At 41.7% G+C, this 25,945-nt stretch overlaps 1 protein-coding gene across 1 annotated transcript in view; it reads left to right on the top strand.

The window, feature by feature from the left end:
* The first annotated feature begins 17,802 nt into the window (after positions 1-17,802).
* The window catches only part of LOC130844974 (guanine nucleotide-binding protein G(q) subunit alpha), a 280,960-nt gene continuing 272,817 nt past the window's right edge, over positions 17,803-25,945 (top strand). The window contains exon 1 of the mRNA XM_057721434.1: positions 17,803-18,146. Within this exon, the coding sequence (XP_057577417.1) occupies positions 18,011-18,146 (136 nt within the window). The 5' untranslated portion in view covers positions 17,803-18,010. The remainder of the gene's footprint in view (positions 18,147-25,945) is intronic.

Below are 25,945 nucleotides of genomic sequence, written 5' to 3' on the forward strand. Positions count from 1 at the left end.
TTCCATAATCCTAATTTGTCCCTTCCCTGCTCCCTTTCCCCTTTGCTAACCATAAGTTTGTGTTCTATGTCTGTGAGTCTATTGCTGTTTTATATATAGATTCATTTGCATTATGTTTTAGATTTCATGTATGTCATATCATAATATTTTTCTTTATCTCGCTTATTTCACTTAGTGTAGTATTCTCTAGGTTCATCCATGTTGCTGCAAATGGTATTATTTCATTCCTTCTTATGGCTGAGTAATGTTCCATTCCACACACACACACACACACACACACACACACATACACACACACACACCCCACATCATCTTCTTGAACCAATCGTCTGTTGATGGCACTTGGGTTGTTTTCATGACCTGGCTATTGTAAATAGTGCTGCTATGAACATTGGGGTGCATGTATTTTTGAATTAGAGTTTTCATCTTTGTGCCAGGAGTGAGCCAATCCCATAATTTTAAAATCAGTACTTGTGGTTTAAAAAAGATGGGGAAATGATACTTCTTATATATTACTGGTGGAAGTTGCTGTGAACTCTGGAGAACAATTTGGCACCATATATCTAAAGCCTTAGGGAGAGTGCATCCTTTGGACCAATAATTATACTCTGTTTAATTTATTCTAGAGACACGGAGATACACACAAAGATTTATATCCAAGGATTGTTCACTGCATCATCATTCATAATGATGAAGAATTGGAAACAACATAGATGTCTAATAGTTCAGTGTTATTTGAATAGATTATTATAAATTCATACAATGGAATACTCAGTAGCCACTAGCATAATTTTTGAAGCATATTAGTAAATGAAAAATATTCAGGGGAAGAGCAAATAACTGAATACATAACTATTTATTATAAAAGTAGCACAATACTGGGAACAAATACTCACCAATAAGGGGCTGGGTAAGAAGTTGTGGGGAGTCTGCACAGGGAAAACTATCCAGTGTCAAAAAGAAAAGTGCAGGCCATGGACCCATCTCTGAGCTGTATTGTAAGAAAAGCAAATTACAGAATAGGTTGTACAGTATGCAAGCATTTTTTAACTAGAAGATATAGCTATAGATATTTCTGGAAGCCTGCCACAGAACTAGTAACACTGGCTGCCTCTGAGGAGGTGAGAGGTGGGTTGGCAGTAGGAGGGGAGACTTGTTTCTTGCGTACAATTTTGTTCTGTTTGAGCATTTTTCCATATGCCTATACAAGTTAAAAAACAAATACTAGTATGTCCACTATGATTTTAACTTGTAAATAATTTCATGTTTATCCTTCTGAATAGGAAAGACTCAAAACTAAACAAAAAATATAAACAAGGGTTGTCTTTGGGTGGTAGGATTATGGATAATATTAATTTTCTTCTATGTGTTTTCCTGTATTTTCTGAGCTTCCTTCCCCTTGCAGGACAATCAACATTGATAAAGATTTTAAGAATATATTGAGGGGAGAAAGGAAATTTAAAATTTTCTAAAGGGAATTGCCTGGCAATCCAGTGGTTAGGACTCTGCGCTTCCACTGCAGAGGGCATGGGTTTGATTGCTGATCTGGGAATGGGGAACTAAGATCCCACATGCCATGCAGTGTGGCCTAAACAAGTAAATTAAAAAAGAAAAAAGGTCTAATGAGACAGTGGGTGGGACAGGGGTCCCTTGGTTCTGGTGATGTGAGCACTGAGCCCAGTACTGCTTCTGTGTTAGGCAGGACTGGCCTTCCTTCCCAGCTGCAGTAGGTAATTATGGCTGCATTATCCACCTACTGGCGGAGGCCTGCATGTGCGCAATTAGTTTTATTACTATAACTCAGTTGTTCTCAATCTTGCCTGCACATTGGAATACCTGGGGGCATAAAAAAATAATAAAAATATACCAAGAACCACCCCAGACCAATTAAATCCAAATATTTGGGGTGAGAGTCCAGCAACCAGTAGTACTTAAAGTCTCCCCAGGTGATTCTAATGTGCAGCACACGGTGAGAGCCATGCTTTAACCTGGAGCTTTGATCTAGTTGAAAATGCAAATAATCCCATGAGGGTGCTATGATTTATTATCAGTAGTTACGGGCTTCCTGAGAATAGGTAAAAGACTAAATGAACTATAGATTCTTCCCCTAAAGATGACAAATTCAGATACCAGGAAAGCTGGAGGCCAAATACAACTTCCTCTGAGACTCCTTCAGTTTTAACAAAAGAGGCATAGGGAATAGAAGACTGAGAGTGAGAAAACCCAAGTTCTAGTTCTGCTTTTGCCACTTCCTGGCTGGGGCACCTGAATCAATTTATACACTTTCTAGGCATGACCCTGTTGTAAAATGTGCCAATTAGATTAGCTTAGAGGGTTTGAAAACGGCCTGATGGAAGAGGAAAGAGGAAGAAGTGTGGGGGTTCCATGTCACACCCCCCAACCCCCACCCATGGATTGGCTTGTTTATAGATTGGCTCTCCGGTATGCTTTATTTTTAAGAAATGATTCCTGGATTTAAAAGAAATTCCCTAGAGAAAAAGATGGCGGCGAAGTAGAGAGACGTGGAGTGCATCCCTCTCCACAGATGCATTGGGAATGCACGGAAGGACACAGTCATTCCCACAGAGAATCAGCTGAACACCAGCAGACGGCCTCGGACACCGGAAAGGGCTGCGGAGAACCTGACATAGCCGGTAGGGAGGCATCTACGAGGGCTCAAAGAGGGTGAAGCGGCGGAGCTGTGGCAGACGGGAGGGAGTGAGAAACATACGGAGGGTCCGCAGCGCAGCTCAGCGTTCCCGGACCGAGACATCGATCCGCGGCTGAACGGAGGGTCCAGGAGCGGGAGCGTGGGAACCGGAGAGCTGGTTCAGGGGGAGAAACATTGTTGCCGGTAGGGTGACGGACCGAGAGGACAGGAGGGAGGAGGTCCGCGGAGAGGAGTGCCGATCCCTGAGAGCTGCCCGGCCATGATGGCGGCTGGAGGCTGCAGGCTCCCGGGCGGGGGGGGAGGAGCCGCGCGCATAGCCTCTCTCTCTCTTTCTGCGCCTCTGCAACAGGCAGCGGAGAGACGCCCTGCGGGGCCACATAAGGCGCTCAGGGATAACAAGCACCCTCAGGCGCTCGGGCGGGGCTAGATTAAAACTCCTTGCAACGCCAGCAGCAGGGAGGCTGCCGAGAGGAAAAAAAAAAAAAAAAAAAACCAGCATCAAAAAGAAAAAACCCCGAGAGAGGCCCAACTCTAAGACTTTCTGTGTACGCCTGAGCCACCAGCGCCCTCTGCAACAGACACCTCCAAGCCTGACTGAAGCAACAGTGTGCCACTGCTCACTCCCTCCCAGGAGAAGGAGCCACTATTGCACCCTCTCCCTCCCCACACACCGAGGCTTACAGACGAACAATAAAGGAACCTCTGCTGGTGACAGAATAACGCAAAAAAAAAAAACCCAAGGCAAGGAAAAGGACACTTACAGCTGAGACGCTAAGGAAACAGAAATAGTAGTATCAATACCTATTGAACTGGTCCATTCGGGGATCAGTTCTGGATTTTTTTTTTTTTTTTTTCCTTTCTCTCTTTTTTTTTTTTTTTTTTTTTTTTTGATTTATTAAATACGATCTTAGCCCTAAGGGATCTACAAGTTTTACAACATAATTTTATAAGGATATTTTTTACTCTTTTTTTTTTTTTGCCTTTTAAAATACTTCTATATCTAGCTAAGTTTTTGGTAGTACGGACAAAATATCTTTCATACTTTCCTTTCATCCCTTTCTTTTATACACTTCTATTCCTTTCTTTTTCTTTGCATATTTCCAACCACATTACGCTCTTCTGTTCCCCTTTCTTCCAGCCATTTTAAGTGTATTTTATCTTAACATACTTATAAGCAACACTATCGGTCTGCTCAGACTCCTTGCTCTATTCTCCAGATGATGCACTGCCTTGGTATTAATATTAGGCTTTTGTCTTTATCTTAGTTCTTAGTACAGTTGTCTAATTACATTCTGAGAATCTCCATTCTCTCTGGTGGTACTCCAGCTCATTTCTATATTTGATCCTAGCTTACAAAATCTCCCTGGATTGATGTTTGTATGTGTAGGGTGTTATTTGTTGTTTGTTTGCTTTTGCTTTTGTCTCTGATTTGTTCTGTTTCAGTTGTCAATTTCTGCTGGGTTTCTCTCTGAATATCTGATAGCACACTGGGGTTCTGTCAGGTCTTTCTAGAGCCTTATGTCCTAACGGATTCAATAATTGTGTGTCTTATACATGTATGTGTTTCCTAGACTGAATATTCGTCTAATCCAATACTTGGACATTAGTCTGAGGCTTGGACAGTCTTCTATAAACACCTCTATCACCAGGACAAGCAACCCCAAAAGCTTGGACAACCATGAGGAAACAAAGAAACACCATGCAGGCAAAGGAGCAGGAAAAAAACCCACAAGACCAAATAAATGAGGAGGAAATAGGAAAAATGCCTGAAAAAGAATTTAGAGTAATGATAGTAAAAATGATACAAAATCTCGATAACAAATTAGAGAAAGTACAAGAAACAGTTCATAAGAACTCAGAAAAACAAACAGCAATGGATAACAAAATAACTGAAATTAAAAATACTCTAGATGCTCTAACCAGCAGAATGACTGAGGCAGAAGAACGAATAAGTGAGTTGGAAGATAGAATGGAAGAAATAAACGCCACAGAGCAGGAAAAAGATAAAAAAATAAAAAGACTAGAAGACAGCCTCAGAGACCTCAGTGATAACCTTAAACGTACCAACATTCGAATTATAGGCATCCCAGAAGAAGAAGAAAACAAGAAAGGGTCTGTGAAAATATTTGAAGAGGTTCTAGTGGAAAACTTCCCCAACATGGGAAAGGAAATAATGAACCAAGTCCAAGAAGCACAGAGAGTCCCATACAGAATAAACCCAAGGAGAAATACACCAAGACACATATTAATCAAACTAACGACAATTAAACACAAAGAAAAAATATTAAAAGCAGCAAGAGAAAAGCAACAAACAACATATAAGGGAAAACCCATCAGGATAACAGCTGACCTTTCTACAGAAACTCTGCAGGCCAGAAGGGAATGGCAGGATATACTGAAAGTCCTGAAAGAGAGAAACCTACAGCCAAGAATACTTTACCCAGCAAGAATCTCATTCAGATTTGAGGGAGAAATCAAAAGCTTTCCAGACAAGCAAAAGTTAAGAGAATTCAGCACCACCAAACCAGCCTTACAACAAGTGCTAAAGGAACTTCTCTAAGTAGGAAACACAAGAAAAGGAAAACACCTACAAATACAAACCCAAAACAATTAAGAAAATGGTAATTGGAACACACATGTCAATAATCACTTTAAATGTCAATGGATTAAATGCTGCAACCAAAAGACGCAGACTGGCTGAATGGATACAAAAACAAGACCCTTCTATATGCTGCCTACAAGAAACCCACTTCAGACCAAGGGATACATATAGACTGAAAGTGAAGGGATGGAAAAAGATATTCCATGCAAATGGAAGTCAAAAGAAAGCTGGAGTAGCAATACTCATATCAGACAAATTAGACTTGAAAGTAAAGACTATTAAAAGAGACAAGGAAGGGCACTACATAATGATCAAGGGATCCATCCAAGAAGAACATATCACAATGGTAAATATCTATGCCCCCAATATAGGAGCACCTCAATACATAAGGCAAATGCTAACAGCTATAAAAGGGGACATCGACAGTAACACAATTATAGTGGGAGACTTGAACACCCCACTTACATCAATGGACAGATCATCCAAACAGAAAATAAATAAAGACACACAAGCTTTAAATGACACATTAGACCATCTCGACTTAATTGATATTTATAGGACATTCCATCCAAAAACGACAGACTACACTTTCTTCTCAAGTGCACACGGAACATTTTCCAGGATAGATCACATCTTGGGTCACAAATCAAACCTCAGCAAATTCAAGAAAATTGAAATCATATCAAGCATCTTCTCAGACCACAACGGCATGAGACTAGATATCAATTACAGGAAAAAAACTGCAAAAAATACAAACACATGGAGGCTAAACAATTCACTATTAAACAACCAAGGAATCACTACAGAAATCAAAGAGGAAATCAAAAAGTATCTAGAAACAAATGACAACGAAAACACAACAACCCAAAACCTATGGGACGCAGCAAAAGCAGTTCTAAGAGGGAAGTTTATAGCAATACAGTCCTACCTTAAGAAACAAGAAAATGATCGAATAAACAACCTAACCTTACACCTCAAACAACTAGAGAAAGAAGAACAAAGAAACCCCAAAGTGAGCAGAAGGAAAGAAATCGTAAAGATCAGAGCAGAAATAAATGAAAAAGAAAGGAAAGAAGCCATAAGAAAAATAAATAAAACTAAAAGCTGGTTCTTTGAGAAGATTAACAAAATTGATAAACCATTAGCCAGACTCATCAAGAAAAAAAGGGAGAAGATGCAAATCAACAGAATTAGAAATGAAAAAGGAGAAGTCACAACGGACACCTCAGAAATACAAAACATCATGAGAGACTACTACAAGCAACTATATGCCAATCAATTGGATAACCTGGAAGAAATGGATACATTCTTAGAAAAATACAATCTTCCAAGACTGAACCAGGAAGAAATAGAAACCATGAACAGACCAATCACAAGTACAGAAATTGAGGCAGTGATTAAAAATCTCCCAACACACAAAAGCCCAGGACCAGATGGATTCACAGGCGAATTCTATCAAACATTTCGAGAAGAGTTAACACCTATCCTTCTCAAACTCTTCCAAAATATTGCAGAAGGCGGAGCACTCCCAAACTCATTCTATGAGGCTACCATCACCCTGATACCAAAACCAGGCAAAGATGTCACAAAAAAAGAAAACTACAGACCAATATCACTGATGAATATAGATGCAAAAATCCTCAACAAAATACTAGCTAACAGACTGCAACAGCACATTAAAAAAATCATACACCACGATCAAGTGGGGTTTATCCCTGGGATGCAAGGATTCTTCAATATACGCAAATCAATCAATGTGATACATCATATCAACAAATTGAAGGATAAAAACCATATGATCATTTCAATAGATGCAGAAAAAGCTTTTGACAAAGTTCAACATCCATTTATGATAAAAGCTCTCCAGAAAATGGGCATAGAAGGAAATTACCTCAACATCATAAAAGCCATTTATGACAAACCAAAAGCCAACATTGTTCTCAATGGAGAAAAACTGGAAGAATTCCCTCTAAGAACAGGAACAAGACAAGGGTGTCCACTCTCACCACTGTTATTCAACATAGTTTTGGAAGTGTTAGCCACAGCAATCAGAGAAGAAAAAGAAATTAAAGGAATCCAAATTGGAAAAGAAGAAGTAAAATTATCACTCTTTGCAGATGACATGATACTATACATAGAAAACCCTAAAGACTCTACCAGAAAACTGCTAGCACTCATTGATGAGTTTAGTAAAGTAGCAGGATACAAAATTAATGCACAGAAATCTCTTGCATTCCTATACACTAACAACGGAAGAGCAGAAAGAGAAATTAAGGAAACTCTCCCATTCACCATTGCAACCAAAAGAATCAAATACCTAGGAATAAACCTGCCTAAGGAGGCAAAAGATCTGTATGCAGAAAACTTTAAGACATTGATCAAAGAAATCAAAGATGACATAAACAGATGGAGGGATATACCATGTTCCTGGATTGGAAGAATCAACATCGTGAAAATGACTGTACTACCCAAAGCAATTTACAGATTTAATGCAATCCCGATCAGATTACCAATGGCATTTTTCACAGAACTAGAGCAAGAAATCTTACGATTTGTATGGAAACGCAAAAGACCCCGAATAGCCAAAGCAATCTTGAGAAGGAAAAATGGAGTTGGTGGAATCAGGCTTCCTGACTTCAAACTATACTACAAGGCCATAGTGATCAAGACAGTATGGTACTGGCACAAAAATAGAAAGGAAGATCAATGGAACAGAATAGAGAACTCAGAAGTAAGCCCAAACACATATGGGCACCTTATCTTTGACAAAGGAGGCACGAGTATACAATGGAAAAAAGACAGCCTCTTCAATAAGTGGTGCTGGGAAAATTGGACAGCAACATGTAAAAGAATGAAATTAGAACACTTCCTAACACCATACACAAAAATAAACTCCAAATGGATTAAAGACCTACATATAAGGCCAGACACTATCAAACTCCTAGAGGAAAACATAGGCAGAACACTCTTTGACATACATCAAAGAAACATCCTTTTTGACCCACCTCCTAGAATCATGGAAATAAAATCAAGAATAAACGAATGGGACCTCATGAAACTTAAAAGCTTTTGCACAGCAAAGGAAACCATAAACAAGACTAAAAGGCAACCCTCAGAATGGGAAAAAATAATTGCCTATGAAACAACGGACAAAGGATTAACCTCCAAAATATACAAGCAGCTCATGCAGCTTCATACCAAAAAAGCAAATAACCCAATCCACAAATGGGCAGAAGACCTAAATAGACATTTCTCCAAAGAAGACATACAGATGGCCAACAAACACATGAAAAGATGCTCAACATCACTCATCATCAGAGAAATGCAAGTCAAAGCCACAATGAGGTATCACCTCACACCAATCAGAATGGCCATCATCACAAAGTCTGGAAACAACAAATGTTGGAGAGGGTGTGGAGAAAAGGGAACTCTCCTGCACTGTTGGTGGGACTGTAAGTTGGTCCAGCCACTATGGAAAACAATTTGGAGGTTCCTTAAAAAACTACAAATAGAACTACCATATGACCCAGTAATCCCACTCCTGGGCATATACCCAAAGAAAACCATAATCCCAAAAGAAACTTGTACCATAATGTTTATTGCAGCACTCTTTACAATAGCCAGGACATGGAAGCAACCTAAATGCCCATCAACAAATGAATGGATACAGAAGATGTGGCATATATATACAATGGAATATTACTCAGCTATAAAAAGGGATGAGATGGAGCTATATGTAATGAGGTGGATAGAACTACAATCTGTCATACAGAGTGAAGTAAGTCAGAAAGAGAAAGACAAATATTGTATGCTAACTCACATATATGGAATCTAAAAATGGTACTGATGAACTCAGTGACAAGAACAGGGAAGCAGATACAGGGAATGGACTGGAGAACTCGAGGTATGGGAGGGGGTGGGGGGTGAAGGGGAAACTGAGAAGAAGCGGGAGAGTAGTACAGACATATATATACTACCAACTGTAAAATAGTCAGTGGGAAGTTGTTGTATAACAAAGGGAGTCCAACTTGAGGATGGAAGATGCCTTAGAGGACTGGGGCAGGGAGGGTGGGGGGGAATCGAGGGGGAGGCGTCAAGGAAGGGAGGGAATATGGGGATATGTGTATAAAAACAGTTGATTGAACCTGATGTACCCCCCCAAAAAAAATAAAATAAAATAATAATAAAAAAAATAAAAAATAAAAAAATAAAAAAATAAAAAAAAAAAATAAAAAAAAAAAGAAATTCCCTAGATCACATGGCTTCTTAGCTCTCCTTATTTTACAATCTTCACTTTTTAATGTAAGCCAAACAGTGAACCTAAAATATGGGATATTTTCTGCATTTTCTCATCATTCTGGGGTGTTTGATTTTCCTGATACCATGTGTTTTAGGGGAGGCTATGGAAGCTTCTACTTCCTCCATTTGGACAATCAATGACTTTTCAACCCAGTTTTTTTGTTCCAATTCCACAGGCAGAAATCACGGATATTTTTAAGTTGTAAAGGATAGATAATCCTCCACGGCTCATTCCTTCCCACGAGTGACCAATTCTCTGTTTGTATGCCAACTCATGCATAACTTCCACACAAGGGCCAGGATAGGGCAAGGCAAGTGAGGCATTTGTCTTGGGTGCAAAATTTAAGAGAGCACCAAACATTTCAGTAATCAAGATAAGTAATATCTTAAGTCAATATTTTAAAATATCAATACAAAAATCCATGAAGAATAAATTATAGAAAATTTAAACATTAATAAGTACATTAAATTTTTTTAATGTTCTAAATTTTTTTAAAATTTTAAATGAAGGGAGGATCACTAATAGTTCTCTACCAAGCCATATTGGAGCCTATGGCAAAAAAAAAGTAATTTACTCACTTCACTCTATCCTAGATTCCATTCCATACTATTGAAAGTACTTACCCCAAATCAGCTCTTAAGAATTTGTATAAGGCCAATGGGATCTAATCAAACTTATAAGCTTTTGCACAGCAAGGGAAACCATAAACAAAACAAAAAGAGAAAATATTTGCAAATGATGAGACCAACAGGGGATTAATTTCCAAAATATACAAACAGATCCTACAATCAATAACAAAAAAACAAACACCCAATCAAAAAATGGGCAGAAGGCCTAAATAGATATTTCTCCAAAGAAGACATACAGATGGACAAAAAGCACATGAAAAGATGCTCAACATCACTAATTATTAGAGAAATGTACATCAAAAATACAACGAGGTACCACCTCATACCAGTCAGAATGGCCATCATTAAAGAGTCTACAAATAATAAATGCTGGAGAGGGTGTGGAGAAAAGAGAATCCCCCTACACTTTTGGTGGGAATGTAAATTTGTGCAACCACTATGGAAAACAGTATGGAGTTTCCTCAAAAAACTAAAAATAGAGTTACCACATGGTCCCGTAGTCCCACTGCTGGGCATATATCCAGAGAACACTAATTCAAAAAGATACCTGCACCCCTATGTTCACAGCAGCACTATTTACAATAGCCAAGACATAGAAGCTCCCCAGGTGTCCATCGACAGATAAATAGCTAAAGAAGGTGTAGCATACAAACACACACACACACACACACACACACACACACACACACAGAGTGGGATATTAGCCATAAAAAAGAATGAAGTAATGGCATCTGCAGCAACATGGCTGCACCTAGAGATTACTCACTAAGTGAAGTAAGTCAGAGAAAGACAAATACCACATGATATCACTTATATTTGGAATCTAAAAAAGTAACACAAATGAACTTATTTACAAAATAGAAATAGACTCACAGAAATAGAAAACAAACATGCTTACCAAAGGGGAAAAAGGGGGAGGGATAAATTAGGAGTTAGTGTGTAACAGATACACACTACTATATATGAAATAGATACACAAGGACCTACTGTATACCACAGGGAAGTATGTTTACTATCTTTTAATAACCTACAATGGAAAATCTATAATCTGAAAAAGAATATATATATATATGTATATATATCTGAATCACTTTGCTGTACACTTAAAACTGACAACATTGTAAATCAACTATAATTTTAAAAAATTTGATCACACAGATACACAAAAAAGGAATTTGTATAAGGATGGAAAGATGGAAGTACATTGACAAATTTGGAAGACGCCTTTGGAAATTTTTGTGCCTCAAATAGATTTTGGTTGCCATAAGAGATAGGAAAAGAAAATCAACAAGAGAAATACCTTTACATCTAATTTTTGTGGACTGGAAGTGATATTTTATATTCCCATTTAAGACTGAAAAGCCATTAGCTTTCTAACATCTTGGTAAAATTAAGAATGGTAGGTTGAAAAATTTACAAAGATAGTAACTAACTGAAAGGTTATTATTAAGACCATTTCCATCACTGAGAAGGCAGTGCAACAGACACTTTAATTACTTACATATTTTTCATCTACATGTGCTGTGTTTCATTAATTTATCACACACTGAGTAATTAACAAATTTTACTATATATTGTCATGATCTCCAATGTATAACATGTTCATTACTGGAAATGAATTTGTGATAGAAATATCAGCTTTCCTATAAAGTTGATTTAGATAGAATTAATACATGTTTCCATCTGGGTTTTGAACAACAATGTTTCATCTTCAGTTTTCTTGATACCCTACTGTGGCTAATTTTCCTTGTTGAACCCATTTGAGGCAAGAATTTTAAGCATAGGGCCAAGGAACGTTTTATAGAGGGAGCCAAGCTTTGGTGGGTACCATCTGGCTAGGGGAAAAAAGAAAAGAGGCAGACTGCCACATGGCCAATATGTGGCCTCTTTGACTGGAGGGTCTCTTTTTCATTCATTCAACAAATGTTTATTAAGAATCTGTTGAGGGCTTCCTAGGTGGCGCAGTGGTTAAGAATCCGCCTGCCAATGCAAAGGACATGGGTTCGATCCCTGCTCCAGGAAGATCCCACATGCCACGGAGCAACTAAGCCTGTGTGCCAAAAAAAAAAAAAAAAAAAAAAAAAAAAAGAATCTGTTGATACTACATCCCAGGCCCTGTTTTAGGTGCTGGGTTTGGGAGTGAACAAAATAGACAAAAATCTGTGTCCTTATTGAGATTTACATAAGAAGTAAACAAAGGGAGATGAGCGTAATGGGATACATGATTATTTGATTTAAAAATATGGAAACAAAGAATGGGAAAGAAATCAACTGCCCCATCAACTACCTGATTAATTCCAAAACCCAATCCTTACCCTGCTAACTGCCTTCCAGGGCCCACCTGAAATGCCCACAGGTACAGCATGTTACTATAATGTGGAATTTAAACTGCTTTAGGTTTTACAGCAATGAGGAGTAAAGCAGGTGGTGGAAAATGTTGCCATCTGGGAATATAGGCCTGGAATTGCCAGATCTTGACCAGGAACTGAAATCCAGATTTCTGTGTGAATCACTTGATGTTTAAGCTCTGGCAACCGATTCAATTTTTGCAATAGCACTGTTGAGTCTAAAGCAACCCTTCTGCAGCTCAGAGACCACCGAGTTTGCAGCCTTGGTCTTAGGTAGGAGTTCAGCAAAGCCAGAGAGTCTTTGGGGGACAGATGGCTCCAACTTGTAGTAACTCCAGGGCAGGAAGGAAGCTCCTATCCTAGCTAAGTCATTGTTGACCACTTGGGTGCAAAAAAGATTCTGATCATGATTTTGGGTGATCTGATATCTCTCTATTTGATTTGTAGTATACATCCATTCACTTGCTCATTCATTCATTCGTCAAATCTTAGCAAATGGCTTTTCTGGCTGAAACGCTGGTCTACTCAGCTTAAAAATGGCTCGCATATGGCTGGCTCTGTAGAGCCTTCCAGGGCAGTGGAACTTCATTGGTCTTCACACTGTGAGGTTACAGTGCTGCCTGGGATGACGCTATCCTTGGGTGAGCACAAAATAGGTACATTTGATTAGAGGCAGAGGATCCCTTGGATGCATGTCTAAGGGTAGTAATGGAAAGACGTCACTGCTGCATCTAGAATATCTGTTTGGTGGCTTTGCAGTGTGGGCATCTTCTCTTTCAGAAGAAAGTATTCTTTTTCATGCCTGGTTTTTCATCTTCAACGGGACCCTGAAACCCTTGCTTTCACCAAAAAATCATAACCTTTCTGCAGTTTTGAGAACTGTCCTCTAGGTGGCGCCCTTTACAGCTCTCTCAGTCTCCCAGGGCCTACTTGCCTGCCTTCCCCCAAAGCGAGGCCACTTTACTCCTTGGCCTGCCAGCTGAGCCGGCAAACTCTGCACAGAGCAGCTCTTTCTCAGCTCTTGTAGGATCTGCAATGCTTTAGGCTGACTTCTACTTGATCTTTCAGGTGACCATCGTGTGCCTACCCATACTCCTTCAGGTTGCTTTGCACAGTGGCTTGGATAACTGCTCCTTCTTCCAGACTCCTCTAGCAATTTGTTCTCTATACTGTAGGTTAGCAGCCAGAGCTTCTCATTTCACATTGTTGTTTTATGCATGCAGACTGCCTGCCCAAATAGATTATTAAGCCTTTAAGGACTTGGTATGCCTCAGGAATCTGGCATAGTGCACTGCCTGGGACACGCAGTCTTAGCTTGTGTTTGTTGTTGATGTAGGTTTTGTGTTCTTGTGTTTATTCACGCCTTACTGAGTATCCGTTCTAGCCTAGGCACTCTTTCATGTGCACTGAAAACAGTTATGAAAGACAAGGTCCCTGCTCTTAAGCAGCTCCTAATCTTGTGAAGGGGTGGGGTGGGGGGGGAATAGACAATTACAGTGGTATTACAGTGGTGCAGTGCATGGTGTGAAGCAGCCATGCTAAGTGACTCTGGGAACAACAGAAGTGTGGGCTTTTCCTTCCCCAGGAGCATATTTTACAAGAGTGTGGATGTGGCCTTTTCACTCTTTGACCCTAGGATCACTCCTGGAGACTGAATTATGCCTTTGACTGTTTTTCTTTGCCAGTACCCAAAGGACAGGGTGACATGATAATGGAGGTAGGATGCCACAGAAGAGGTGACAGTCTTCCCATTTTCCTCTGGTGTTCACTGCTTCTAAGGTTTTGTGGCTTACTTTTCAGCTATCTAGTAATTGCCCTTGAATTCTCAAAATGATTTATCATTTGTCTGTTTGGGGGTGATTTGAAATTGCTGATTTACTCTTAAGTGGTGTAGATAAGTATTTATCGAAAACCTATTCATTCCAAATGTCCCCTTTTCCTGTGAAATCTTTCTCAGTTCTCCAGAACAGAATGAATGATTCCTTCCTTTTTATACCTTTATATTGTTACTTGTATCCTAACTTTAAGACAAATTGATTTCATTTTCTTTTATTATAGCTGTTCAGAGCCCTAAGACTTTAAGCCTATTGAGGGCAAGAACCATATTTTAGTCATTTTAGTATCTCTCTTCTTGCACTTTCATCTTATTTACATATGGTAGGCACTGAATACGTTTCTTGATTTAATGAACTGGAACTTTGTAACATGATCCACGTTTAGTTGAATATTTTAGCATATTTGCTTCTAGAATATGGTCAACAACTTCAGTAGTTTCTACATGGATTTTGTTCACTTGACTTAGGTCGTGTGAATATTTGCTTGGCAAATGCTTTCCAGATACATATGCAAAGGTTTCTGAGTAGATCTGGGCTCAGACTTCAAATTTTCCTATTTCCTTATTGACACTCACATATGACTTTATCACTGTAGAGTGTTGGTTTTCCTTACTTCCTGATTTCTTCCCAATTCTTCAGTACTTGAAGGAACATCCTCCTATTCATTTGTCTAATCCATTCGAATATCTACCAAGTGCCAAGGAGTGTCCCTGATGCTAGGCATACAGGGGTGACAAAACAGATTTATATTGTTCTACAATGTGTTGAAACAATTTAATTCCTTTCATCAAAAAGTAGGTCAGGGACTTCCCTGGTGGTCCAGTGGCTAAGACTCTGCATTCTCAGTGCAGGGGGCCTGGGTTAGATCCCTAGTTCAGGGAACTAGATCCCACATACTGCAACTAAAGATTCTGTGTGTCGCAACTAAGACCGGGTGCAGCCAAATAAAGTAGGCCAATTCAGTTAAAATGGAGTACCTGATAGCTTAATAGCATAGTTTGGGAGACATTTTCAAAAATCTCAGGCTCCTTGGCTAGGAAACCAGACACTTACTTGAAGCTTCCTGACTGTTATTTGATTTTCTGATGCTTTGTATCTCTCTGCAACTCATGCACAGACCTATTTTAGAAGATGCAGACTTATAATTAAGTTTTTTTCCCTTGAAGCCATTTAAAATTTTGTCATATTGAATTTCAATCTTTAATTTCGTTACTCACTTAATTTTAAATTTTAATTTCACAGTGTTCACATAAAGGGGGTGAAGTTTATCCTTTCTACTTTCCTAGCCAAGGTGAAATTTAATTACAGTGGGCCCTCCTTATCCACAGGTTCTGCATCCTTGGATTCAACTTAAGGGATAACTGAATTTTCTAGGCCAAATATCCTTTTAAAAGGGGAGTCTAAAATATAGATCTTATGTCTGAATGACTTGTTTGATCTAAGTTGTGGGTGTGTGTGTGTCAAGAGGTGGAGGTAATGGCAAATGAAAGAAGGCAGCCACACACCTGTCATCCAAGGATCCTATGTGCACCCTTGACCTGTAGCAATAGTAGAGTTCACTTTACATTCTGGGCTAGCAAGTTGCACTAGAGACATCTCAGATAACATAAAATGTGAAAAAGGTTTTCCCTTCTTAAGATACAATTTACTCTCAAGACCTCAGCCTCCGTTAAGGCAGAAAGCAGTATGAGTTTCACCTCTTGTAGCTATGAGATCAAATAAAACTTAAAGGAGCAAGGAGTTTTTTTGGCCATTTATCAGCTACATGTTACAACAAAATAAGCAAACATTTTAAAAGTAAACTGCCTCAGTCGAAAGTGGAAAAACAAAATACTAGAACGTAATTTTGCTGGAGCGGTCCTGGTTTTCCCAGTTTCCTCTTTTATTCTTTCCATTTCTTTTATTCCACCTTACTTTGCATTTTCCCAGAAGTCATAATTCCATCTGGGTTTAGAATGCTAAAGTCGACTACTTTTGTCTGCTACACATCGTGTACCTCTTTCAAAAACAAGAGGAGAACTTAAACAAAAACAACTTCAATGGCATGAAAAGTTGGAGGATATCAGGAGGCTCTTGGAAACCGGGCCGCTTCATTTCTGTGCTCAGGATTTAGATTTCTATCTGCAGGAACTCTGTGGACAGTTCCGCCTCTTACATCTCCCCCTTTCCCTCCGAGAGATAGTGACAATTCCTTCTCTTCTCCAGTCGCACTCCAGCATCGAGTGTATCTTATTTTCTGCGACTGAACTGGGGTCAGAGGTGACGCGAGATACTTTCTAACCGAATGGCGTTTTAGAAATAGGAACGGGAAAGAACCCCGAGCTAGGCGAAGAGCCGCGGCGCGGGGCTGATCCGCGCGGCCGCGAGGCGCGGGCGCCGAGGCCGCCTTCGGGGCAGCCGGGCCGGGTGTTGGCGGCGCCGGCCGGTGCCGGGGGCTTACGGGGCCGAGACCCCCACCTTTTCGGAGGAGTGGCGGCCGCGTCCCGGGGCCAGCGGGCAGCAGGCGGGCGGAGGCCGCCATATTCTCACTCTACCACGCCCGGCGGCCGGCCGGCAGCGGCAGGTTGGCGGCGGCCCCGGCTGCGCCCGGGCGACCCGGCCCCGCCCCGCGCCGGGGGCGGCCGTGACCGCTGAGCCCGCGGACCCGACCGAGGGCGCGGGAGCGGCAGGCGCCCGCAGAGCCTGAGGGGCCGGCGCGGCCGGGGAGCGGCGCGAGCCAGGCGAGAGCCGCACGGGCAGGCGCGCCGCGGCGGCTGCGAGCCCAGGAAAGCCTTCCAGGAGGGGCCGGCGGCGCCGCCTCCCGCGCGCCTCCTCCCGCGCCCATCCCCTCCCTCCTCCTCCTCCTCCTCCTCCTCCTCCTCCTCCTCCCTCCGCCGCCGCCGCCGCCGCCTCCCTCCCGGATCTGTGCTCCAGTTCAGAGAAAGAAGAAAATGTGTGTGTGTGGCGAGGGGGAGGGCGAGCACTGAGCAGCCGCTCCGCGCCTGGCAATCGGGGCCGGGGGTGGGCGTCTGGCGGAGGCGGAGGCGGAGGCGGAGGAGCGCGCGGCGGCCGGGCGGGCGGGCCGGCGAGCCGGGTTTGCGCGCGAGCCGGGCGGTGGGCGCGGGCAGGGCCGAGGGCGCCCGGGAGCCGTGTCAGGCGGCGGCAAGGAGCGGGCGCGCCGGGCGCGGGGAGTCTTCGTCGGCGGCCGCTCGCTGCGGGGACGCCCCGGTGGATGTGCTCTCGCCGCCGGGCGCACGGCTTAGGGGAGCCTCGGCGGCGGCGGCGGCGGCGGCGGCGCGGGGGGCGAGGCGGGCCGCCCGTTCCCGGGGCAGGAGGCGCGGGCGTCTGAGCGAGGCCGGGCGCGGCGGCCTTCCCCAGCGCGCCCCCCGAGCCAGCGCCCGCGGCCGCCTCCCGCGCCCGCCTCGCTCCTCCCGGCTGCCCGAGCCGCCGGCTCCCGCCGCACCCCCGGCCCACCCCGTGGCCGCGGCCCCCGCGGCGGTTCCCCGAGCTCGTCCCGGACGCGCGCCCGGGCGGCGGGGGCTCGGCGGCCACCGCTGCCTCGGGGGAGCGAGGGCGGGAGGGTGTGTGTGTGCGCGCGTGTGAGCAGGGGGTGCCGGCGGGGCTGCAGCGGAGGCACTTTGGAAGAATGACTCTGGAGTCCATCATGGCGTGCTGCCTGAGCGAGGAGGCTAAGGAAGCCCGGCGGATCAACGACGAGATTGAGCGGCAGCTCCGCAGGGACAAGCGGGACGCCCGCCGGGAGCTCAAGCTGCTGCTGCTCGGTGAGTGCAGCCGGGGCCGGCCGCGGCCGGCTCTCCCGCCGGCCCTCGGCGGCCCCCGCCCACCACCCCCAGCCCCCCGGGACCGCGGCCCCGGCCTCGGGCGCGTTCCCGGCCACTGCCCACTCCCCGCACCCGCTCGGGCGCGCGTGCGCGTACACAGACACACGCGCGCGCACGGAGGGGTCCGGGCTGCGGTGTCCGGGGAGGGCCTCGGCGTGTGCCTTTCGGGATCCCTGAGGGCTGTGCACTCGGGGCGCGCGCTTGTCTGCTGTGCTTCTGCTAAATGGCAAATTGCTCTGGGGAGAGGCGCGAGGGTGGGAAGGTGGGCAGGGGGGGTTGAACTTCCAGTGTCGTGGCCGCGGCGCCCCGTGGGATGGTGGAGTGGGGAGCTGTGTGTGTGTGTGTGTGTGTGTGTGTGTGTGTGTGTGTGTGTGGCCCGAGGGTGGCGAGCGGAGCCAGGGCACGTTGGGGGATGGCGTTCGGTGGGGTGGCCTCTGTGCATCCATTATCGGTGCTTTCTGGGGTCGGGAGCGAATGGTGGAACGGTGGGCAGACTCGCGACTGAATTCTCCGAGGAGTGATGATGAGGGATCCGAGTGGTTGGCTCTCCGAAGAAAGGGGGCTTATGCGTTCAGGGGGCGGGGAGGCAAGCCCAGATGTGTCACACACGAGTGCTGTCCTCTAGCCACCAGACCACCAAAAGGAGGGACCCAGAAGAGTTTCTTAATGGTGACAGGCGTGTTTCTCCACCATTCCTTCCAGATAAAGATGAGGGATACGGGAGGGTTGTGCTGTGTGATTGTTGATAGCGATGGGTATCTTTTGTTTAATGAGGCAACCCAGATGTAGGCCTGAATTCACATTCGTTACCAGTGCAACCTCAGTTACTCTCATGGAAACAAATAGAAACCTTTTGTTTAAAACGGACCGCGTTTTAATATGCTTGGAATCTGGGCTAGAAGTAAAACGGGAAGTGAACAGCAAAAATTTCCCTTTAATCCCTAAAAAATAACCCAGCATTCTGCCCTAACATTGCTAGCAAGAAAATGCCGTTTCTGAACTAGGAATCTTATGGATGATTATCTCTGAGAGAATGTTCAGAATCAACGTTCAGGCCAGCGCGACCTAACTCTGAGCTATGGTGGTAGGAAGAACAAACAGCTTTGCAGTAACAGGCCTGAAAAATGTCTGCGCTCGTGTTCTGAATATTTGCGTGTGTAATAAATAGATTTCTCAGACATTTCTGGAAGAAAACAATATTGTCAGTTCTGACTTGAGAAGCATGCATTTTCTGTCTTGTCTTGAGCGTTCCATCTTCTGGTTCAAGGAACCACTTGCCTTTGGGAGGGAACTGCTCATGTACTGGATCATTTACAAGGAGGAACAAAATATAATGATTACAAATAGTTACAAATGGTTAACTCACATGCCATGCTTTTAATGTCTTCATTTTGAAACCAGATTAGATACATGTGCACATGTTTATAAAGAACGGAAGGCAAACCCTGGTTAAAAGGGGTGGGCTTTAGGGAGTGAAGCCAGGGAACGGAAAACTGCAATTGGAAAAGGAAGATCTTTTTATTTTTTTTATTTATATTCTCCTTTTGAGCTACTTCTAATGGCTGAAAAGGTGTAGTTGAATGTTTTCTCGGTTCTCGAGGTTGAGAAGAAAATAGAGGGGGCAAGAGGAACGTATGGAGTTTAAGGGCATGATTAAGGGGAAAAGCATGTGTTTTAGAGAGATTTAAGAATGGTTTTTCTTTTTCTTTTGCCCTGTGTGCAGTCTTTATTTGTTTCTGTGTAGCTGTGAATAGGGCATTTGAGGTCTCTTAGGCCAACCCCATTGCCTGAAATGTGGCAGCCCTGGGTTCCTGTGAGTTACGAGTTAGAGCTCGGGGGATTTGTCTGTCTGAGGGCCTAGGTTTGAATGTCTAGGAGGAGGACTTTGGGGGAAATGCCCATAGATGGGCGCTTAATTACATAATGTGGATTTAAGTAACATATTGTGCTTTAAAAGATGAACTTGGAGATAATTTTACGAGGCAAAACATTAAACAGTTTTACTGCTGAAATGATAGACTGGAGAACTTTTTTTCTCCCCTTCTTATTAAATTTTTGAGTAGGGTTTAATACAGCCCTGCCCCAGTCCCCAAATATGGCCTATTAGAAGAGGTAGAAAAATATGACATCAATTTAGCACCTACATTTATTAGCCATTTAAAGGTATACAACTTTTCGTTAGAAACGCAGTCCCTAGACGTCATGTAAGACTTGCTACAGCTTCATGTTCTAGGATGTTACTTTTGTAACATAACTACTGCAGTACTTACACTATTTATATAGTCAGTGGTATACACATATTAAATGTAAATTTGTATGTGTGCTTGTGATTTTTGAGTCCAGGAGGGAAGTGATGGTTGATGCAAACCAGGGAAGCTATTAGGGACAGGTTCCTTTTGAGGAACGCCTGATGTGCTGCTTTGATGTGTGCACTGAATCTTCATTCACATAAATGATGCCTGTCAAAAGGTTTACCAGTATTTTTAACTGCTTTATTTAAATTGAGGAATCACTCATATTGAAGTTGAAATTCAGTGTAAAATTATTTTCGAAGTAAATTTTAGTTCAAAGCATGATGCCGTTTTAATGGAAATGGATTTATTTGGCAGGGGCCCCTTGCATTTGTTCACATAATTAGTTAATTTTATGTTATGGAGAAATTAGAAAGAGAAAATAGCAGTTACCTGCCTAGATGAAAGTATGGCAGTAGAATTTGGGCGGCCTTATACATATCCAGCAATTATGCTGATATGTTCCAAATTCTACAGTACTTATATACTTTGATGTGTATTCTTTTTAAAAAATGAACCCAGGAACCTACTACCATAAAATATCATATTAAATTCTGAATTCTTGTTTTCTTTATTCATTTTCTGAATTCATTTATATTAGTGCTTATTTTCTTAGACACCTCAAAGAAAACTGTTTGTATTCTACATAGATATACTAGGGAATATTTTAACTTTAAGTTTTTATATATTTCCTAGATGTAAGGTACATTGTTTCCTTTAATTACTATTTATGAATATTAACTAAATATTTCTCTTGGTGGTACATATGTCACACTAATGTAATGCGTCTTTAAGTCTGTATAAAACAAGTGGCATTGAATGCCTGCTTCTGGTCAAGGATATTCATGTTGAAATTTTCATTTCCTTGAAGACACATTTTCCCCCCATTAACCTGTTCTTATTTTACATGTTTTTGAAATCTTTACTCTTCAGATCTTAATCATCAAATAGATTTAGCAAAGTTTTTTGGTTCATTGGATTCCACCTATTGAAGAGGCAAAGTGTAGGCCAGTTTTAGATGAATGAATGTATGTTCTTGCTCTTCTAACTGAATTACATATGTGATTGGAGATTTTCTTCTTATTCTAGACGGGAAGCTTAGGAGGGTAGGGACTGATTCTGTATTGGTCACTATTAAATCCCAGCTTCTAGCACAATCTCGAATTCATAGAATGCTCTTAATAAGTATCTGCTGAATTAGTAAACTTATTTATAACCTCACCTAATAGAAACTGGGACCATAAAACAATGAAGACATTATAGAGACCTGGGGAAATATATTTTTATTCTGTGGCAGAGAAAATCATAATCTTTTAAAAAAATTATGTGTAACTCTTTGAGCCAATTCAATACAAATGCATTTCAGGATAGGAAGTGTTACTGTAAGATGTTACATCACATATTGAACCAGTGTATTACAGTTCTGTGCAGGGTACATTTGGGAATGATAACAGTCATGCTTAAAATCTGGAAGGTTAAAGGGAAAAAAAAAAGAAACCATACCGTGTCTTGATTACTTTTTTTTTTGTATGGAAGCTAGTTTAAGCCTCTCCTCTTTTTGGCATATACTTTTCTCCATGATACACTGAACAGAGTGAATTTTTAAGTTGTCTAGCGTGCAGGTGGTGACTGAATAGATTTTTATGATTTATCTAGAATTACATGAGGAGAACCACAATGATTAAATTTTAGGGATTGCAGAAAGAACATTTTTTAATTTGAGTGACACACATTTGTACTGAAAACCAAACAGTTATAGAGCACGAAGGCACCTGGAAGGCTGGGAGTGCTCTGACAAACTTACACTGCGTGGAGAGTTCTTTCCTACAGGTCTGGGTGAAAGCACCCACCCCACTGCCCCTCTGTAGAGTTCACTGGAGGAAGAAGGATGGAGATGTTGATTGCCGGAATTAACTTAGAGGTGAGTGGCTGTCTAGGATGGCTACTCTGAACTGCAGAATGAAAGCTTCCTTGCAAGCAGCTCTAATAACAGGATCTCCCTGGAAATACCATAATACAGTGTTTATGAGGCTGCTTTAAGACCAACCGGTTTTATTTTTGCTACTCTTTTAGCTTCCAAGTGTTGAATATGTTTCTAAAGTCAGGATTTGTTTGGATGTATTTCCTCTTTTTTTCTTTCTTCTTTTTATTTTTTGGAAACAAAGTGCTTATAGTTTGTATCTGAAGAGTGAAGTGGTAACATCCCTCATAAAAATCAAAACTGTAGCTCTGACTATATAACAAAGCCTTCAGAGTAAGATTTTTGCATTGAACCATGTAGATTCATTTTCTAGATCTGCCATGTAACTGTCAATCTCGTACTTATGTATTGTTTCTTCGTATGGGAATTTTGGGCACCAATGAAAACCCTACTGAACAGTGAAGTTATCCTGTATATATCAATTCAAATATTTTTAGGTAAGCTTAGGAAGGAGAACCAGAAGAGTAATTTAGTAGCCATTTTGTTTATTACAAATAAATTTTATAGCCTCTTTTTCATTAAAAAAAGAAAATCAAACAACTCAGCTGTACTTTATAAGAGATGGCTTATGTTCAATTTTCAGAGATGCTTATTAAATATAGTTATGATTTTTATTACAGATGAATTTTTAAGGACCTGAAACAGCTTTTGCAGTTGTGAGGCTGCGTGCTATGCTAAACTTAGCAGAAAAGAACACATTTTTCTTCATGATCCAGGCAAACTTATACTTGAAAGGAAATGAACAAGATTTGCCAAGGATGATTTTTGATTCCAGCATTCATATTAGTTTTTCTTTAAGGTTATTAGTTCTTTGGGTATTAATGGAAGTGTGGATTGGGTGTTGTGGAGGAAAAATAGGGAGCTCAAAGGGTACATCTTGGGAGAGAAGCCATTTTAAGAAGGTTAGGATTGCTTCTTTCTGATAAGGTGGAGAGAATCTGTTTTCTCCAGACTCTCTATTTTGGGTTGAGGGAAATACAGGTATTTGTAGCAACAAATTTAAAGTCTAATGTTCTGGTTGAAGAGGGAGGGCAGTGACTTTTTTTTTTTTTTTCAAAAGGAAACTTTTATAATGGCTTTAAGTAATGTTAAGATCTCTGCAGAATTAATCCTAGGGAAGTGTGAAATAGCAATAGAAGGTAAAATGTGTGATTGTTGGTAATTAAATCTGTGGCAATAACTGACTACAGTAAACAGTGAATGTTTTCTCTTGTTCTGCGGAATGGAGTAACATTAAAGAAAGAGCTATTCTCAGACCCAAACGCTATTTTGTGTGAACAGCTGTTACTAATAAAATTATAGGCAGTTAGTTGTTCGACAATCACCTGTGATTTGTTATGTTACTGATATGTAAAAAATCTGTCTGGTTTCTCATCTAACATGTAGTAAAAAGGAAAAAATGGACCTAAACATGCTGTCATAAATGAGTTCATAAATCCTAGGTGGTCGTGAATCTGGACTTTATTACAAACAAAATCAACGTCCATATTGCAACGCTGAGAACCAAAGAGTGGATTTGCTAAAAAGTTCAGGGGCTGACCTTTATACCTAACCATAGTTTCTGAAATTAGTGCAGAACATTTGAAGAGCCTCATGTTTAAATTTTAAGAACAAAATTAGTGTTATTTAAAAATAAAGTTATCAAGATATTTCAGATTCATGTATTCAGCAAACACTTGCCAGTTTTTGGAAAACAAACCTTTCCTCTAAATTTTTTTTACCAGACGTACCATAAGAAAGAACAATTGTATATAGAATGCTGGTCAAACGAACAAATATTAAGCACCTACTATGTGTAAAATAAGGTACTGTTTTGAGACACTCCCTGTTTCTTATTTGCCAGCAGGAAAGACTACAAGCACTTTTCGCAGTTCTTGTTGTTTTACAGTGACGCCCTCGGCCTGACAAGTCCTTCTGAATGTTATCCTTCCTGGCTTTGGCTTTTCTTTTGGCTCTTAATACTACAAAAAAGACAAAATAATCTGAAGGCCATTCTAGAAGCTTTCCAGGGATTACACAACTGGGGAAAGCAGATGGTCTTGAGAATTTGAACTCCTGAGTGATATATATTATTTCCTTGGAGCAAGCATGTCATTTTTTTGCCTTTAACTATGAGAAACTGTTAATGACCACTTGCCCTATGTTTCTAACTAAAGTGGAAGCTGCATGAGGGCAGATGGTGGCCCTTGTTTCTTTGTAGCTCAGCAAAGTACCTTGTCTTGCTCAGTTTATAATCATTCTGTGATAACCGGGGACTCAGCAACTGGGGACTTGTGGGTGTAGGAGGATGGGGGCAGGGTGGGCAGATGGGTTCCCAGAAGAAAGTGGAGCAATTGGAGGGAGTGACTTTAAACATCTTGCTTCCTTCTAATGGGTATCATTGATTTGTTCTCCATTTACCGCACCTCTTGGTTGTTTTGCGGGCCACTTGGGGCACAGTAAAAAAAAAATTCTGTTTTAAAGGCAAAGTGGTCTTTGTCTCCATGCCTGCTTCTCATTCATTGTCTCAGGAGGATGATTCAATTGAACATTCTCATAATTGTTTTGGGTTGAAAAGCCAATAGCAGTTTATCCAGCAGTTTGAATGGAAAACTGTTACACAAGTCCTTTCAAATTTGAAAATTCTACACACCCTTATTACAGGATTAATCTTGGATTGTGAGCAATTTCACTGCTTTGGAAACAAAATAGTTGTTTCAAGGAGGTGTGTCATGGATTGTGGTGTGGTGGGGAACCGGAATGTTAATGCCATTATATTTCTGAAACCTCAGAGGGAACAATAATTGATCCACAAATTAAAGAAAAAGAGCTAGAGTGAGACTTTTTGGCTCTATTGCAGGAAGTGTGAATAGTGATGTTTAGAAGCATACTTGTGTATTTCTGAGAGATAGCCTCATGTCTTTTTCCCTTTGGAGAACTGAAATCATGAATTAACTGCCTCTTTCCAGAATTTGACCCCCCCCCCTTTTTTTTTATCACCATCACTTAGTAAAAAAATTGACATAGAATTTTTTCTTTTGCTTTTTTATGTTTTAAAAACTTTTTTCATCTTTTTTCATTTTTTTTTGTTTGATTTTTACATTTCCATTTGGTGAAGAGGTGGTGGGGTGATTGGTGGCATTTTCCATGTATTTCCTGGTGACTGCAGCTGACCAGTTGTTTCTAGAGGGAAACGCTCCAGTGTCTCATCCACCCATTGTTCAGTCTTCCAGCTTTTTGCTGCAGGCCCCTCTCTCATCGCCCCCCACTCCATAAAGACCCTTCTGTAGAATTGCACCCACCCATTTATTCTCTCATCACAGCTTCCTTAACCAAATGCTAGGAGGGGTTCTTTAGATTCTCTGTCTGATGTGTGCATTTCTTTAAGATTTAGGGAAGTTCCAAGTTGTTGCTTCTTTCAAACATCATGTGGCTGTGAGCTGGTGAGAGGGGAAGCTGGGTGCTTTAATGCATTAAAAGAAGGACAC

This window comes from Hippopotamus amphibius, chromosome 2 (genome assembly GCF_030028045.1).
Source record: "Hippopotamus amphibius kiboko isolate mHipAmp2 chromosome 2, mHipAmp2.hap2, whole genome shotgun sequence".
Lineage (NCBI taxonomy): Eukaryota > Metazoa > Chordata > Mammalia > Artiodactyla > Hippopotamidae > Hippopotamus > Hippopotamus amphibius.